General features: G+C 44.9%; 1 protein-coding gene across 2 annotated transcripts in view; it reads left to right on the top strand.

Moving 5' to 3' along the window:
* Positions 1-18,780, top strand: part of SCAF11 (SR-related CTD associated factor 11) — an 828,633-nt gene that overhangs the window by 783,330 nt on the left and 26,523 nt on the right. For both annotated transcript variants that reach the window (XM_069229083.1, XM_069229082.1), the window contains one exon: positions 16,434-16,553. In XM_069229083.1, the coding sequence (XP_069085184.1) occupies positions 16,434-16,553 (120 nt within the window). The remainder of the gene's footprint in view (positions 1-16,433; positions 16,554-18,780) is intronic.

Below are 18,780 nucleotides of genomic sequence, written 5' to 3'. Positions count from 1 at the left end.
TAAAGGAGGGTTGGGAACAACCTTTAAAAGCTCCTAAGCAGGATATTGTGGATTATGTACTTGGCCTCAGATCAAGAATGGCTGAGTACATGAAAAAGGCCAGTAAAAACCTTCAGGCCAGCCGAGAGCTCCAGAAGCAATGGCATGATCAGAAGGCTGTTTTGGTTCAGTACCAACCAGGGCAGAAAGTGTGGGTCTTGGAGCCTGTGGCCCCAAGAGCACTCCAAGATAAATGGAGTGGACCCCACACAATTGTTGAGAAAAAGGGAGAAGTCACCTATTTAGTTGACTTAGGCACTGCAAGGAGTCCGCTTAGGGTACTCCATGTAAACCGCCTGAAACCCTACTATGACAGGGCTGATCTCACCCTGCTCATGGCAACAGATGAGGGACAGGAAGAAGACAGTGATCCTCTACCTGATCTCTTCTCTTCCACAGAAAAAGATGCTCTGGTGGAAGGTGTAGTTTTGGCTGATTGTCTTACTGCTGAGCAGAAGGACAATTGCATAAACCTCCTAGATCAATTCTCTGAACTCTTCTCTACTGTGCCAGGTACCACTTCTTGGTGTGAGCACACTATAGATACTGGAGACAGCTTGCCTGTCAAAAGTAAAATCTATAGGCAGCCTGACCATGTCAGGGACTGCATAAAGCAAGAGGTCCAGAAAATGTTAGAACTAGGAGTGGTTGAGCACTCTGACAGACCATGGGCTTCTCCTGTGGTACTGGTACCAAAACCCCATTCCAAAGATGGAAAGAAGGAAATGCGGTTTTGTGTAGATTATAGAGGTCTCAACTTGGTAACCAAAACTGATGCTCACCCTATACCCAGGGCAGATGAGCTCATAGATACACTGGCATCTGCCAAGTATCTAAGCACTTTTGATTTGACTGCAGGGTATTGGCAGATCAAATTGTCAGAAGATGCGAAACCTAAGACTGCATTTTCAACCATTGGAGGACATTACCAGATTACTGTAACGCCTTTTGGATTGAAAAATGCACCTGCCACTTTTCAAAGGTTGGTGAACACAGTCCTGCAAGGGCTGGAAGCTTTCAGTGCAGCATATTTGGACGATATAGCTGTCTTTAGCTCCAGCTGGGATGATCACCTGGTCCGCCTATGGAAAGTTTTGGAGGCCCTGCTAAAGGCAGGCCTCACTATCAAGGCTTCAAAGTGCCAGATAGGGCAGGGTAAGGTGGTTTATCTGGGACACCTTGTTGGTGGGGAACAGATTGCACCACTTCAGGGGAAAATCCAAACAATTATTGATTGAGTTCCCCCTACCACTCAGACTCAGGTGAGAGCCTTCCTAGGCCTCACTGGGTAATACAGGAGGTTCATTAAGAACTATGGCTCCATTGCAGCCCCTCTTAACGACCTCACATCCAAGAAAATGCCTAAAAAGGTATTATGGACAGCAAACTGTCAGAAAGCTTTTGAGGAGCTGAAGCAGGCCATGTGCTCTGCACCTGTCCTGAAAAGCCCTTGTTACTCTAAAAAATTCTATGTCCAAACTGATGCATCTGAATTAGGAGTAGGGGCAGTCCTATCACAACTTAATTCTGAGGGCCAGGATCAACCTGTTGCTTTTATTAGTAGGAGGTTGACCCCTAGAGAAAAGCGTTGGTCTGCCATTGAGAGGGAGGCCTTTGCTGTGGTCTGGGCTCTGAAGAAGTTGAGGCCATACCTGTTTGGCACTCACTTCATTGTTCAGACAGACCACAAACCTCTACTTTGGCTAAAACAAATGAAAGGTGAAAATCCTAAATTGTTGAGGTGGTCCATATCCCTACAGGGAATGGACTATACAGTGGAACATAGACCTGGGAGTAGCCACTCCAATGCAGATGGACTCTCCAGATATTTCCACTTAGACAATGAAGACTAATCAGGTCATGGCTAGTCTTATTGTCCTTCGTTTGGGGGGGGGGGCTGTTGTGTAGGAAAGTACCATCTTGCCTGGCATGTTACCCCCATTTGTTCACTGTATATATGTTGTTTTAGTTGTATGTGTCACTGGGACCCTGGTAACCCAGGGCCCTAGTGCTCATAAGTGTGCCTGAATGTGTTACCTGTGTAGTGACTAACTGTCTCACTGAGGCTCTGCTAATCAGAACCTCAGTGGTTATGCTCTCTCATTTCTTTCCAAATTGTCACTAACAGGCTAGTGACCATTTTTCCAATTTACATTGGCTTACTGGAACACCCTTATAATTCCCTAGTATATGGTACTGAGGTACCCAGGGTATTGGGGTTCCAGGAGATCCCTATGGGCTGCAGCATTTCTTTTGCCACCCATAGGGAGCTCTGACAATTCTTACACAGGCCTGCCACTGCAGCCTGAGTGAAATAACGTCCACGTTATTTCACAGCCATTTTACACTGCACTTAAGTAACTTATAAGTCACCTATATGTCTAACCTTTACCTGGTAACGGTTAGGTGCAAAGTTACTTAGTGTGAGGGCACCCTGGCACTAGCCAAGGTGCCCCCACATTGTTCAGAGCCAATTCCCTGAACTTTGTGAGTGCGGGGACACCATTACACGCGTGCACTACATATAGGTCACTACCTATATGTAGCTTCACAATGGTAACTCCGAATATGGCCATGTTACATGTCTATGATCATGGAATTGCCCCCTCTATGCCATCCTGGCATGGTTGGCACAATCCCATGATCCCAGTGGTCTGTAGCACAGACCCTGGTACTGCCAAACTGCCCTTCCTGGGGTTTCACTGCAGCTGCTGCTGCTGCCAACCCCTCAGACAGGCATCTGCCCTCCTGGGGTCCAGCCAGGCCTGGCCCAGGATGGCAGAACAAAGAACTTCCTCTGAGAGAGGGTGTGACACCCTCTCCCTTTGGAAAATGGTGTGAAGGCAGGGGAGGAGTAGCCTCCCCCAGCCTCTGGAAATGCTTTGTTGGGCACAGATGTGCCCAATTCTGCATAAGCCAGTCTACACCGGTTCAGAGGACCCCTTAGCCCTGCTCTGGCGCGAAACTGGACAAAGGAAAGGGGAGTGACCACTCCCCTGACCTGCACCTCCCCTGGGAGGTGTCCAGAGCTCCTCCAGTGTGCTCCAGACCTCTGCCATCTTGGAAACAGAGGTGCTGCTGGCACACTGGACTGCTCTGAGTGGCCAGTGCCACCAGGTGACGTCCGAGACTCCTTGTGATAGGCTCCTTCAGGTGTTGCTAGCCTATCCTCTCTCCTAAGTAGCCAAACCCTCTTTTCTGGCTATTTAGGGTCTCTGTCTCTGGGGAAACTTTAGATAACGAATGCAAGAGCTCAGCCGAGTTCCTCTGCATCTCTCTCTTCACCTTCTGATAAGGAATCGACTGCTGACCGCGCTGGAAGCCTGCAAAACTGCAACAAAGTAGCTAAGACGACTACTGCAACTCTGTAACGCTGATCCTGCCGCCTTCTCGACTGTTTTCCTGTTTGTGCATGCTGTGGGGGTAGTCTGCCTCCTCTCTGCACCAGAAGCTCCGAAGAAATCTCCCGTGGGTCGACGGAATCTTCCCCCTGCAACCGCAGGCACCAAAAAGCTGCATTACCGGTCCCTTGGGTCTCCTCTCAGCACGACGAGCGAGGTCCCTCGAATCCAGCAACTCTGTCCAAGTGGCCCCCACAGTCCAGTGACTCTTCAGTCCAAGTTTGGTGGAGGTAAGTCCTTGCCTCACCTCGCTAGACTGCATTGCTGGGAACCGCGACTTTTACAGCTACTCCGGCCTCCGTGCACTTCCGGCGGAAATCCTTTGTGCACAGTCCAGCCTGGGTCCACGGCACTCTAACCTGCATTGCACGACCTCCTAAGTTGTTCTCCGGCGACGTGGGACTTCTTTGTGCGACTTCGGGTGAGCACCGTTTCACGCATCCTCGTAGTGCCTGTTTCTGGCACTTCTCCGGGTGCTACCTGCTGCTGAGAGGGCTCCTTGTCTTGCTCGACGTCCCCTCTCTCTCCTGGTCCAATTTGCGACCTCCTGGTCCCTCCAGGGCCACAGCAGCGTCCAAAAACGCTAACCGCACGATTTGCAGCTAGCAAGGCTTGTTGGCGTTCTTTTGGCGGGAAAACACTTCTGCACGACTCTCCACGGCGAGAGGGATCCGTCCACCAAAGGGGAAGTCTCTAGCCCTTTTCGTTCCTGCAGAAACCGCAGCTTCTTCTGTCCAGTAGAAGCTTCTTTGCACCCGCAGCTGGCATTTCCTGGGCATCTGCCCATCTCCGACTTGCTTGTGACATTTGGACTTGGTCCCCTTGTTCCACAGGTACCCTAGATTGGAAATCCACAGTTGTTGCATTGTTGGGTTGTGTCTTTCCTGCATTATTCCTCTAACACGACTTCTTTGTCCTTAGGGGAACTTTGGTGCACTTTGCACTCACTTTTCAGGGTCTTGGGGAGGGTTATTTTTCTAACTCTCACTATTTTCTAATAGTCCCAGCGACCCTCTACAAGGTCACATAGGTTTGGGGTCCATTCGTGGTTCGCATTCCACTTTTGGAGTATATGGTTTGTGTTGCCCCTATCCCTATGTTTCCCCATTGCATCCTATTGTAACTATACATTGTTTGCACTGTTTTCTAAGACTATACTGCATATTTTTGCTATTGTGTATATATATCTTGTGTATATTTCCTATCCTCTCACTGAGGGTACACTCTAAGATACTTTGGCATATTGTCATAAAAATAAAGTACCTTTATTTTTAGTATAACTGTGTATTGTGTTTTCTTATGATATTGTGCATATGACACTAAGTGGTACTGTAGTAGCTTCACAAGTCTCCTAGTTCAGCCTAAGCTGCTCTGCTAAGCTACCATTATCTATCAGCCTAAGCTGCTAGACACCCTATACACTAATAAGGGATAACTGGGCCTGGTGCAAGGTGCAAGTACCCCTTGGTACTCACTACAAGCCAGTCCAGCCTCCTACACTGATGCCTTGCAATATCAACATGCCCCTCCCAGGGATTAGGATGACGATAATGAAGCAGAAAAATTATGTTTGATGGCATGTGTGGCAGTAGATACACATGCTATGCATATGTCTGCCATCTAGTGTGGAGCTCAGTGTGTTACAAGTTGTTTTTCTTCAAATAATCTTTTTGAGTCACAAGATCGAGTGACTCCTCCTCTTGGTGATAGTGCGCATGGGCACCTAATCCTTTAAGTTGTTTTCTCTCCACCGTCTGGTTCAGACGTGTTTCCTCTTGCTCCGGTAGATCTCGGTTCGGGCTCTTTTGAACTTTCCTTTACATCTTCCTTTCGACGATGGTATAGTACTTTGATTACGTATTTCCACACTTTAATCAATCCGATTTTCAGCAGCAGGGTCAGTTCAACCCCCTTAGGGGTGTTCATGCTCTTCTTTGGCCTACTCTGTTAAGTGCTGCCAAAAAATGCTGGGCTAATGAAATGAACTCCATCTAGGTTCTGTCCTCGATGCCACCCCTAGTTTCCCACACACAGATCAACATTTGGTGTGTAACTTGTGCTTGTCCCCGGAACATAAAGAAGAGACCTGCGGCACCTGTAGGTCATTTCGATCAAAGAAGTCTCTCTGGGACCGAAGAGCGCGTCTGTTGGAGATGGTGCCAACGACACCCGATGACACTCGGAACATCTTCGCAGAGGAACATGCACAAGAAGAAATTGGTCAGTAGGCAGCCTTCTCGATCCGAGACTCGGACGAAGATTCTGACATCGACAGCCAATCGATTCCAGCAGCACTGTACTTGAGTACAACAGCTCCATCTTCGCACATCAATATGTCGAAAAAGACTTCCAAGCTGATCATCGGTCCACCAATGCCTTCGGGCCATGGTAGGATCCGAAAATTATGTTTGGATGCCACACCCTCTGGTTCAGAACTGAAATTTGTAAAGACCAAGGTGTCTTCGGCAACAACCAAAGACTGAGTAGCATCCCAATCAATATCGGGATCGAGTCGAGCTTTCGATTCGAGCACTTCAGCTTCAAAAAAGCAGCCTTTAACATCAGCCTCAGAGCTGACACGTTCGGTCCGAAAAAAGACTTAAATACAGAAAATTTGAGAATCAGAAATTATGGTTAACAAAGAATCCACAATTTCAGCTGAAGGGACTTCCCCTGTGGAGCCCATTTTGGAAGTCATGGACGCTCGTCAGTTCAAAATTCATATACAGAAGGAAACAGGAAAAATGTCTTTTCCACCTGTTCTAATTAAAAGGAGACTGGACACTACTCCTCCTCCTAAAAAAAAAAGTCTCCAGGGATTAAAGACAAGGTTCCAGATCAACCTCACACTTCACCACCTCGCTCTTCTGTACGACGTCCTACTCCACCACCACCACAATCTCGTACATCTTTCATACAGCCACAATTCTCTCCACAAGAGTCGTCATCACAGCATAGAGATGAGCTAGGTGAAATTCCACAAGATGTAGACCCATGGGATTTATAGGATCCAGATCCCATACTCCCTAATGACCCTGATTTATATCCAGCAAGGCCTTCACCCTCTCTTGATACAACAGTATACAACCAAGTTATTGCAAGGGCAGCAGCATATCATAATGTGCAAATGAACACTGACCCTATCGAAGAGGATTTCCTCTTTGATACTTTAACCAACACCCAGAAAAAGAGTCGGTTCCTACCCATGCTGCTATGTATGCTTAGACATGCCACAGAGATCGTCACTTTCAGATCCAACATTTATAAAATCACAGCTATCACCAGACTCTATAGTTGTAAGTGTGGCACAAAAGCGTGCTAATAATCAGTCCCTGGAGGCGCTTCTCCTCCTGATAAGGAGAACAATACACTGGATGCAGCAGGCAAAAGGATAGCTGCACAAGCTGCAAATTACTGGAGAACTGCAAATTCTCAGGCACTCCTAGCAAGGTATGACAGGGCCCACTTGGATGAAATGGAGGAACTGCTTCAGTATCTTCGAGAGGAACATCAGAAAAGCGGTCAGGAGATAGTCCCAGAAGGGCAGGCCATCTCAACCAATTCAATCAGATGCGCCATTGATGCAGCGGATCCAGCAGCACGTGGTTTAAACACCAGTGTTCTTATAAGAAGACGTGCTTGGTTGAGGTACTTAGGCTTCAAGCCAGAAATACAACAGGCAGTTCACAACATGCCTTTCAATAAAGAACACATATTTGGCATAGAAGTTGATACCACTATTGACAAGCTGAAAAAAAGACTCCAACAGCTAAAGCTATGGGGGCCTTGATAACTATACCAACTAGAGGTACGTTTTGTAGGACACAATTTAAGGGAGGTTTCAAGCCATCATCTAACGAGCCTTCCACCTCCCAAACCAAATGAGGAACACACTTTTACAGTAAAGGTTCCTTTAGAGGCTCTTACAGGGGTGCAAATAATAGAAGCAGAGGTAAGGAGTCCACCTCTAGAGGTTCTGCCTCAAATACAAGACAGTGACTTCTTAAAAATCCCTACAGCACACACCTCTCCAGTGGGGGGATGACAAGCAATGTTCTATCCCAAGTGGTCCAATATCACCACAGATCAATGGGTTCTATCAATTATCCAACATGGTTATTGCCAATAACTAATTTCCACTCCACCAAATATGCCCCCTCCTGTTCACAAACTCTCACACCATCATCTCATTCTCATAAAATAAAAAGTACAATCCCTTCTTCTCAAAGAGGCAAAAAATCCAGTTCCCCCATCTCAACCAGGGTTAGGAGTACATTCCCTATACTTCCTGACACCAAGGCCTCTCAACCTGTACCTACTTTCAGAACATTTTTATATGGTCACACTGCAAGATGTTATTCCCCTATTGCAGCAAAAAGATTACATGACCGCATTAGATCTAAAAAAAAAATGCTTATTTCCGCATTCCCATACATCCAGCACAACGCAAATATATCAGATTTGTCATTGCGGAAAAGCATTATCAATTCAAGGTTCAACCATTCGGAGTAACAACCGCTCCCAGGGAATTCACAAAATGCTTAGCAGCGGTGGCTGCATTAATCAGAAGACAACATATTCACGTTTTCCCATACTTAGACGATTGCCTCATTAAAGCCAATACCATCCAACAATGTCAGAAACATACTCAGTACACAGTAAACATTCTACACACAATGGAATTTACAATAAACGTTCTCAACTCCGATCTCCAGTCTCACACATACAGCCTTATCTGGGAGCAATTCTCAATACTCACTCTGTTAGCATATCCAAACCTAGCACAGATTCAAGCTTTCCAAACTCTTCTATCTCAATTACAGGAGAACCATACTTACACAGTCAGACTAGTGATGCAGCTATTAGGGATGATGGCTTCCTGCATTGCCATAATTCCCCATGCCAGACTGCACGTGTCCATTACAGCATTGTCTGTCTCATCAGTGGTCTCAATCAGTGTCATCTTCAGGATCTAGTGTTATTGGACCGCCAAACTCACAGCTCTCTGCAACAGTGGAATCTCACCAACCTTTCAAAGGGGTGGCCCTTTGAAGACAATGTGCCTCAGATCACTCTCCCTACAGATGCATCACAGGTTGGTTGGGGAGCTCACCTCAACAACCTCACAATTCAAGGCAGATGGGATCCCATTCAACGAACGTATCACATCAGCTACTTGGAGTTACTAGCAGTCTTTCGAACACTCAAAGCATTTCTGCCACAACTCTCCCACAAAGTGGTTCTAGTCCGTATAGACAACATGACATCTGTGTATTATCTTCATAAAGAGGGGTTGGGGACACTCATCTCAATTGTCCCTTCTAGTGCAGACAGTTAGAAAGTGGGTAATTCACAATCACATTCCCCTACTGGCAGAATATCGCCCAGGAATGGACAATAAGTTTGCAGACCTCCTAAGCAGGATGCAGCAACAAGTCCACGAATGTGAACTGTACCCACAAGTACTTCACCAATACTTTCACCTCTGGGGAACACCAGAAATAGATCTCTTTGCCACCGTAGAAATTTCAAAATGCCAAATCTTGGCGTCCAGATACCCACACCCTCAGTCCAAGGGCAATGCTCCATGGATTAAGTGGTCAGGGATATTTGCTTAAGCATTTCTGCCTCTCCCACTCTTCATTTCTGGTTCACAAACTGAGACACACATAACTCACCATGATCCTTGTAGCCCCACATGGGCACGTCAACCTTGGTAAACGACACTATTGGACCTCTCTGTGGTTTCCCACCAGAAACTTCCAAACAGACCATGCCTTTTGACTCAAAAGCAAGGTCTTAAGACTCCAAGACACTCAATCTGGCAGTATGGCTCTTGAAGTCAGAGTTTGAATATTTACAACTTCCATCTGAATGTATGGGCATTCATAGAGAGGCACATACACCTACAACTAGACCGTGTTATGCCGCAAAATGGAAATGTCCTGTATGCTACTGTCAACCTAAACTCATTGATCCACTCAAAGCATCAGTGCAAGACATTTGTCATCTTCTACATTTATAAAAGGCAAATTTAGCATACTGATCTATTAGACTTCACTTAGCAGCTATAGCTGCTTAACCTCAAAACAGACAGTATCTTTCTGTTCAGAATTCCTGTAATTAAAGTGTTTATGGAAGGTCGTAAGAGGGTTATTCCTCCCAGGATTCCTCTAGCTCCAGTATGGAACCTTCATACTGTCCTTAATAGATTTATGGGTCCACCATTTGAACCAATGTATTCCTGTTCTTTGCATTTTCTTTTATGGAAAGTTGCCTTTTTGGTGGCTATCACTTTTCTACGATGTATAAATGAATTACAAGATTTCACTTTAGAAGAACCCTTTTTCCAAGTACATAGAGATAGAGTAGTCCTTAGGACAAACCCTAAATTTTTCCTATAAGTAGTTTCATTATTTCACATAAACCAATCAGTTGAGTTACCTATCTTTTTCCCACAGCCGACTCAGTCGCTGAAAGAGCTTTGCACGCACTATATGTTAAACGGGCTCTTATATATTACATTGACAGGAGAAAAAGTTTTATAAAATATAAATAGCATTTTCAAGGCCTCACAAAGGCAATCCAGCTTCCAAAAATTGAATAGCAAGATGGATAGTCAAGTGTATTCAAACTTGGTATCTGAAAGCTAAAAGACCGTTACCTACAGCTCCTAGATCACACTCTACCAGATAAAAAGGTGCATCTATGGCTTCTTTAGGAAACATTCCAATAGCAGATATTTGTAAGGCTGCTACTTCTATACACAGACACACGCACTCTGTACCTCACCCGTCTGCGGGAAAACAATCTAACAAAGGACTTGGTGCCCATGCGAACTGTCATTTGATCTTGTGACTCAAAACGTTTCTTAAAAGAAAAACAACTTGTAACACCCCAAGCACAACACTAGATGGCAGACTAATGCAAAGCATGTGAATCTACAGCACTACATGCCACGAACAGATGTCTACTGGGTAAGTAACATTTTCCTTTCCTGATATCCAGACAGATTGTAGTTTTCTGCTGACATGCAAAAGAGTTACCTGGTGTAGGAAAATGCCACTGTTGGCATGGTTACCCCCTACCTTTTTGCCTTTTGTTGTTGCCAGCTTTGATTTGAAAGTGTGCTGGAACCCTGCTAAGCAGGCCCCAGCACTAGTGTTCTTTCCCTAAAACTGTACCTTTGTCTCCACAATTGGCACAGCCCTGGCACACAAGTCCCTTGTAAAAGGTACCCCTGGTACCAAGGGCCCTGTGGCCAGGGAAGGTCTCTAAGGACTGCAGCATGTATTATGCCACCCTGGGGACCCCTCACTCAGCACATACACACTGCCTCACAGCTTGTGTGTGCTGGTGGGGGGAAAAAGACTAAGTCGACATGGCACTCTCCTCAGGGAGCCATGCCCACAACCCACTGCCTATGGCGTAGGTAAGTCACCACTCTAACAGGCCTTACACCCCTAAGGCAGGGTGCACTATCCCACAGGTGAGGGCATTGCTGTATGAGCACTATGCCCCTAGTGTCTAAGCCAATTCTTAGACATTGTACCTGCAGGGATAGCCATGTAGAGTATATGGTCTGGGAGTTTGTCAAACACGTACTCCACAGTTCCATAATAGCTATACTGAATACTGGGAAGTTTGGTATCAAACTTCTCAACACAATAAATCCACATTGATGCCAGTGTGGGATTTATTGAGAAATGCACACATAGGGCATCTTAGAGATGCCCCCTGCATGCCAGCCCAACTGCTAGTGCTAGGCTGACCGGTCTCTGCCAGCCTGCCACTTCCAGACCAGTTTCTGCCCACATGGGGTGAGTGCCCTTGTGCACTCTTTGACCAGGAACAAAGCCTGTCCTGGGTGGAGATGCTTCACACCTCCCCCTGCAGGAACTGTAACACTTGGCAGTGAGCCTCAAAGGCTCAAGCCTGGTGTTACAACCCCCAGGGCACCATAGCTAGAGGCGATACCCACCCCCCAGACACAGCCCCCACTTTTAGCACCAAGTCCGGTTAGATAATGAGAAAAACAAGGAGTCGTCACCCCCTCAGCCAAGTCCACACTTAGGGTGACCAGAGCTGAAGTGACCCCCTCCTTAGAAAATCCTCCATCTTGCTTTGGAGGATGTAGCCAAATAGGAATAGGGATGTGCCCCTCCTCCCCGAAATGAGGAGCCACAAGGAGGGTGTAGCCACCGTCTGGCAAAGTAGCCACTGGCTACTACCCTCCAGCCCTAACACACCCCTAAATGTAGTATTTAGGGGCGACCCTGAATCCAGTATTTTAGATTCCTGATGACCTACAAAGAAGAAGAACTGCTTAGCTGAAAAGCCCCGCAGAGAAGGAGGAAGACGACAACTGCTTTAACCCCGGGCCATACCAGCCCGTTTCCAATTTCAGAGAACCTGCACCAGCAACGCACCCTGCGGGACCAGCGACCTCTGCCGACTCAGAGGACTGCCATGCAACTACAAAAGGCCAAGAACTCCCCAGGACAGCAGAACGGTCTACCTCAAGCAAGAAGAAACCATCTTTTAAGGAACTCTCACCTCACTCCAGGAGCGTGAGTCCCCACCACTCTGCACCCGACGCCCCTGGCCCGTGTCCAGAGAAACCAACGACCCAGAGAGGATCCCCAAGCGACTGACGTGTCCATCCTGGGCTAACCTCTCTTCACCATCACGACAACGCCTGCAGAGGAAATCCCGAGGACCCCCCTTACCGCGACTGCCCGGAAAGAAGACACCCAACACCTGGAAGAAGCACTGCACCCGCAGCCCCCAGGCCCGTGAGAAACCGATCACCGGTGCAGCAACAACCAGCAAGCGGCTCTCACCCTTGCCCAGTCAGTGGCTTGCCCGAGAGGCCCCACTGTACCCTGCCTGCAGCACCTAAGTGACCCCTGGTCCCTCCATGGAATTCTATTGAGAACCCGACGCCCTGATGGCACACTGCCCCCGGCCCCCCCGTGCCGCAGAGGGTGTGGTTTTTGTGCCTACTTGGGGTCCCTCCAGTACTCCTCCAAACCCCCCTAGTCTGCCCTCCGAGAACGCGGGTACTTACCTGCCAGCAGACTGGACCCGGAGTACCCCCTTTCTCCATAGGCGGCCACGTTATTTTGGCTCCTGTTTGATCTCTGCAACGGACCGACCCTGTGTTGCTGGTGCTGGGTGTTTGGGGTTGCCTTGAACCCCCAACGGTGGACTACCTATACCCAGGAGATTGAACTTGTAAGTGTGGTATCTACCTCTGAAACTGTACTGTACTTACCTCCCCCAGGAACTGTTGAAAACTGCAGTGTCCACTTTTAAAATAGCTTTTTGCCATTTTAATGAAAACTGTGTACAATATTGAATCTATTCATAGTCTCAACTATTACTATGCGAAGTACCTTTCATTTAATGTACTTACCAGCTAAATGAATCGTGTGCTTCTAAAAATAAATTAACAAAATATGTTTTTTCTATATAAAAACTTATTGGCCTGGAGTTAAATCGTTGAGTGTGTGTTTTCACTTATTACTTGGTTGTGTACAACAAATGCTTAACACTACCCTCTGATAAGCCTAACTGCTCGACCACACTACCACAGATCGAGATATTAGTATTATCTATTATTGCCTCTATCTAGCCTCTTGGGGAACCCCTGGATTCTGTGCACACTATATCTCATTTTGGGATAGTATATACAGAGCCAACTTCCTACGACACTTATTTACAATCATTTGATGTTCCATTGAAATGGCCACAACATTTCACACGGACCTGATTTTACTTGTAAAACTATATAGTGTACAATGTTTGGAAATCAAGTTCCTGCACATATTTGTCATTTGCACATCACCAACTAAAGTTTTCTTATTTGTTTTGCTCCTAGTTCAATATTTGTTTGCATCACACTCCTGAAACATGAAATAAATGTTTTCGTAATTCCTTATATATTTAGAAATACTTGTACTATTCATCTATAAGCTGTTTAAATGCTGTTGGAAAAAAAAAAACTGACATCTTACAGCCTTTTATTTCACAATGATTGTCAGACAGCGAACTTGACAAAAACCCTCTAACTGCAATGAGAGAAGGAAAAGTGAACACCATTTGCAGGATAAGATAAGAAACAATTAGCAAAAAGACAAACTGACATTTGACCTCTGTCCTTGAACAGACAGCAAATGTGTCAAGATGAAAACAAGATTTAAGTGCGTCTATTGCTCATTCACTTTCTGAAAGAAGAGAACACGTGTTCTTTCTAGCTTACATTCACTCGCCGAAACGGACAAGTAGGTGCTAAAAATAGCTCATCCCGATAAAATCTGACTAGCCATAGCGAGTGGGTGAGTTGATTTTCCTAACCCTGCTGACAAAGTGGCGCTTCGCCTACAGGCCTCCTTTCTTCCTAAGGTGGTTGCCCCCTTTTATGTAGGTCAATTCATCACCTTGCTACTTTCCCTGCTCCCCTCACCCTTCCAAGGATGAGGAGTGTCTCCTTCATCCGGACCTGAAACGAGTGATGTCATTATGCTTTGACCACACTCGGGAATTCCATGTGGACAATCAACTCTTCGTGGGTTATGTTGGTGCAAAGAAGGGTTGTGATGCATTAAAATCTGCTATGCATTGGCCAAGAAGCAACCCAGTAAGGTCTTGCGCTCTCATTCCACTAGAGCCAAAGCTGTGACCACTGCTTTAGCACGTGGAGTTCCAGTCCTGGATATCTGTCAGGCAGCAACGTGGGCCTCTCTGTCCATTATTACCAAACACTACTGCCTGGACAGCCAGGTCATTCATTACAGGCATTTTGCCCGTTTGGTCCTGCAGGACTTTCTCTTCTGAAATTGTACCCCAGACCCACCTTCGGGGATGGTATTGCTTGGGTATCTATTGTAAGATTGGGAATGAAGAAGTTACTTTCCTTTGGTAACAACTTATCCATTAGAAACTAAATCTAGCTGCAGGTTCCTTATCAGCCCACCCATCCTCCCTGCTCTGCAATCGGATTTCTAGGGACAGGGCTAAATCCCTCTGAGGGCCCTAGTTTTCAACACCAGCAGTCAGTGTTTTTCATGGCTCCACGCTTTTGTTGTGCGAAGTCATGAAAAGAAACTGACGTCAGTGCGCCTGAGTGGCACCTATATAGGGGTCGCGGGTGTTATTTCTGGCACAGATGACTGCAACAGTGCACATGGAGTCAGTCAATGCCACCTACCAGAGAGCAACTCACAAAAAAATCTTCCTTTTCCAGACTGACGTCTGGGACAATTCTAAGGTAAGTAGTCTGCAGCGAGATATAGTCTGAACCAGATAAGGCGTTAGGGAAGGTAAGTAGCTTGTTCAATCCGTTTACATTTTTTAAAAAAAGTGAAAAATTCACTGAAAAACCCAAAGATTAAAGTGACATTAGTTATGTGAAAATGTCTGTTAAAATGTTACATTTTAAACTAAGAAAAAAAACAAAAAAGCAATTAATTAGTCGTAGCTCTGTGCAGTAAGTAAAACTCGCACCCTCACATGCACTACCTTAGACCTTATATTACATCACTCATTACATTTTCTGTGACATTATTGATAGCATCAACAAGACATCTGAAATTACATCATTGTATACAACACTGCATGTTGGGGCGCAAGTTATAATTACTTCACTTTAAAATGTAACATATTAACTGACATTTTCACCTAACTGTACTGCCATAATTACCAATAATGTTATTGTGTGTCGAAGATTAACACCCATACCGACAATTTAAGTTATTGTTGAATTACTGATTACAGACGTACATTAGGATTGATACCTACAAACAACATTTTTAACTATTCTTGATTCTTCTTTACAGCCTTGTAAAAGAAGCTTCTGGAGACTAAACAAAAGTTGGATCTCTTTTGAGTATATTTTAAGCTGTTACAATGAATAAGGGATAAAATTGTTGGTCAATTAAAAACATGCACTGTCATAAAAGTTTAAAAAATCTAGAATTTGCCTACAAGTTTGCATTTATTCAATGATTGTACACTTTATGGGCAATAGGTGGTGGCCTGTCTAGAATAATTGTCCTTCTAGCTTGGTTGTTAATGGCTTTACGAATCCAAGTCGTTCATTCATAATGGAGGAGAGGTACCTTCATCAACCCTTTGGAGTCTGGTGTTTTGACCACCCTAAGATCTTCAGTTTTTTGGTAAAGACCGCCCTGCGTAAAGAAACAGTAAAAGCCTTCATGCCCAGAAGCCCCTTTGTGGCCAGATTGTTGATGTTCCTTGAGAACAAATTTCCCCCTATTCCTTTCAGTTCCGTGCTGGGACCTACATTTAGGTTTGACCTTGCTGATGGATTTCCTACATTCATGCAATTTTAGTTTCTGATCTTGACTCTGAGTGTGGAAGTACTCTTTCTGGTACCACTTCTTTCACTGTCTTCTCCAACGAACTCTTGCTCCCAAGGTTTTATTCTATTGTGTTACAAACTCTTTCAACAATTTTGTTGTAGTGGAATAATTCAGTATAACAGCAGTTATGCAAACAGAAAACAGTAGTTCTGGGTAAGTAAGTACAAGGGAAATATTGAGGTTTATTTTTAGTTCCATGTTACTTACACCTCACTAGAAATACATCTGAAATAACTGGACACTGTTAAAATTGCAGCAACTGTTCTTGCCTTGAGGTGTATTTGGGAAGGTGATTTAAAATAACTTGTGTCCTATTATGTGCAGAAGAACACCCAATAGGTAACTCAGTACAACAATGTTATAGTCAAGCTTTGATAATTAATTCACGTAATTTTTTTTATCGTGAAATTTCACACCAGAAGTTGACATCTCAGCTGTATTCATTACTTATTCAGTTGGTTAACTTGTATCTTATCTATAATTCCATAGTGATGCAACCCCAAATAATTAGTTTTCTGTAACATAAAAACAACTGCCCAATAGAGAAGGATTCATTCCCTTTTAAGAAAGTAATGTTTTTTCATATTGTTTTCCTTTCCATTACCAGAAGGTGCAAATTCAGGAACGAGCAGCGTATGAAGTGAAAGTAGCAATCAAACCATATTACCAGAGTAAAGATATTACAAAGGACGAATATAAGGAGATTGTACGGAAAGCGGTTGATAAGGTATGTGAATGTTCATTGGTTTTATTTTATTTATCTCTGCACTGTTATGTTTTGCAGAAGATCTGTACCAAATATTTCTATTAAACTTAAATGATCATAGTAAGTAAAACAGAACTGTGCACTTTAATGTCAGAAAGAGTACAAGTAAAAACAATTTTGTTTGTTTCGGAACTACTACTGCACTGTTAAGTATTGTTATTTAGATTGTAAATCACTGATGTTCCTGCATAAATTAACTTCACAGTGCAATAGGTTTAGAAATCCCTTATGTGCCCAGCTTTTGATTTCCTCATCCTGGATGCTTTTCTTGTTGAGGGAAACCAATAGCAAAATTTCCCTGAAGGTAATTCACTTGTTGTTGCTCCCTAGCACAGTGTTTGCCTATGCCGGTGAAGGGATGACGCTCCTCCAAGTACCCCATATCCTTATTTTAAAGGAAGAGTCCGTTACAGCTGCATAGTTGGTGGAGATTCTTCCTCTCCAGCATAGGATCATTCATAGTCACATGGTTCGCTCTGTTATTAAACTCAAATCCCAAGTGTTGTAAAATAGATATGCTTAGACCTTGTGATAGGTCAGGATGAGCCATGCGTGAGACACCAACAAGTGCATTATTGATGTGAAATAACGTTTTGTAGATATTAAACTCATTTATAACTGCTAATTTTCTGCCCATGTTGAGCACTTCACTCCTCCCAGTGGGCCACAATAGCTTAGATTTACACTGCACATATAGTGTGCGTGGAAATCCTAGGACAGAGTTCAAATGAATCATTAACCCCAGAAGTTTTTTTTGTCTCTTGGATATCTTTGACCATGCTCAGCTTTACCTGTAGCTTGATGCGAGTTGTTTCGAAATTTGTTTGCTGGTCCAGATCATGCACTTTGCCTCAGCAGTGCATTCAATTGTTTAAAGGAGAATAAAATGACCCCTTTTCTAGACCTGGGCCACTAATGGCCAAGGAAACATCTTTGCTAATGCTCCTCCTGTGCAATGCTTGCATTGCCTTTACCCCAGGTACAAGGAAGTACGTTGTGACATTTCCGAAATTGGCTATTTTTCTTCAAGAAAATGAGGTTTATACCTTTCCTAGAGATGTCCCCCTGTTTATTAAGAAATAATTACATGGGAAATTACCTTTAAGGCACTTCATGAAGAAAGTGTATAGAAGAAAGCATCTGGATTTATCAGAGTAGGAGTTTTCAAAAGAAGCGCAGATCAGTAAGGCTTCAACACCTTCTAGGCCTGCATGATTTGAAAACGTTCTGTGCAGAAAGCAGCATACAATTCTAGCTCGTCAGAACTTCAGACATCTTTGCCATCTAAATCATTCTAAGGGCATTCATTTGTCTGTTTCTAAGGTACAGAAACCATTACCCGGTGCATCAACTGCCTTGTTGTTTGCAGTGTCAGATGTGCACCTGTCGACTTCTCCACTTGCGACCAGGGGTTCCGTGTCACCACCTGGCCATCCTACCATTACGCCAAGCAGTAGATGTCTCTATAGTGACTTGAGGGACAACTGGCACCTAAATTTCTGATATTTAGCAGATAGAACTCTGTTTGAGAAATTCAACAAATCCTCTGTTTCCACTTAACTGTGGCATCAATTCATTCTAAGTGGACACTTTTGAAAGGCATTCAAGCCACAGATAAGGGGCAGGACTGACATATTGTGTAAGCAGTGGGAACATTGACCACAGTTCAGAGGGTACTTCGCAGTGGCGAACAAGTGTACATATTGTAGGAAAGTAGCACCTTTCTGACTTAGTTACCCTCACTTTTTGTCTGGTGTCAGTGTGTTACTGGGATCCTGCTAACCAACACCCCAGTGTCTGTGTTCTCTCCCCTAAATGTACGCCCCACAAATTGGCGTACTGGTGCACCCTTGTAAGTCCCTAGTATATGGTACTGGGGTACCCAAGGCAATGGTGCACTAGGGGTCCCCCAGGGACTGCAGCATGTACTGTGCCACCCATGGGGGCCCAAGCTAACTGTTACTACAGGCCCCCTATTGCAGCCTGTGTGAAATGGTGCATGCACCTTTCACCCCGGATATAAGGTTTGCCTTATATCATGATCACTGCACTCTGACCCTATAAGTCACCTCTAAGGTAGTCCCTTCATCCCAAGGGCAGGGTGCACGATTCCCAGTGTGAGGACACCCCTGCATGAGCAGAAGTGCCCCTGCAAATCCCGGACTCCCTTTTTCTGGGATTAAGTGTG

Source organism: Pleurodeles waltl, chromosome 4_1, assembly GCF_031143425.1.
Source record: "Pleurodeles waltl isolate 20211129_DDA chromosome 4_1, aPleWal1.hap1.20221129, whole genome shotgun sequence".
NCBI classification, from domain to species: Eukaryota; Metazoa; Chordata; class Amphibia; order Caudata; family Salamandridae; genus Pleurodeles; species Pleurodeles waltl.
The sequence above is the reverse complement of the archived record's forward strand: the minus strand, read 5'-3'. Positions and strand labels throughout refer to the sequence as shown.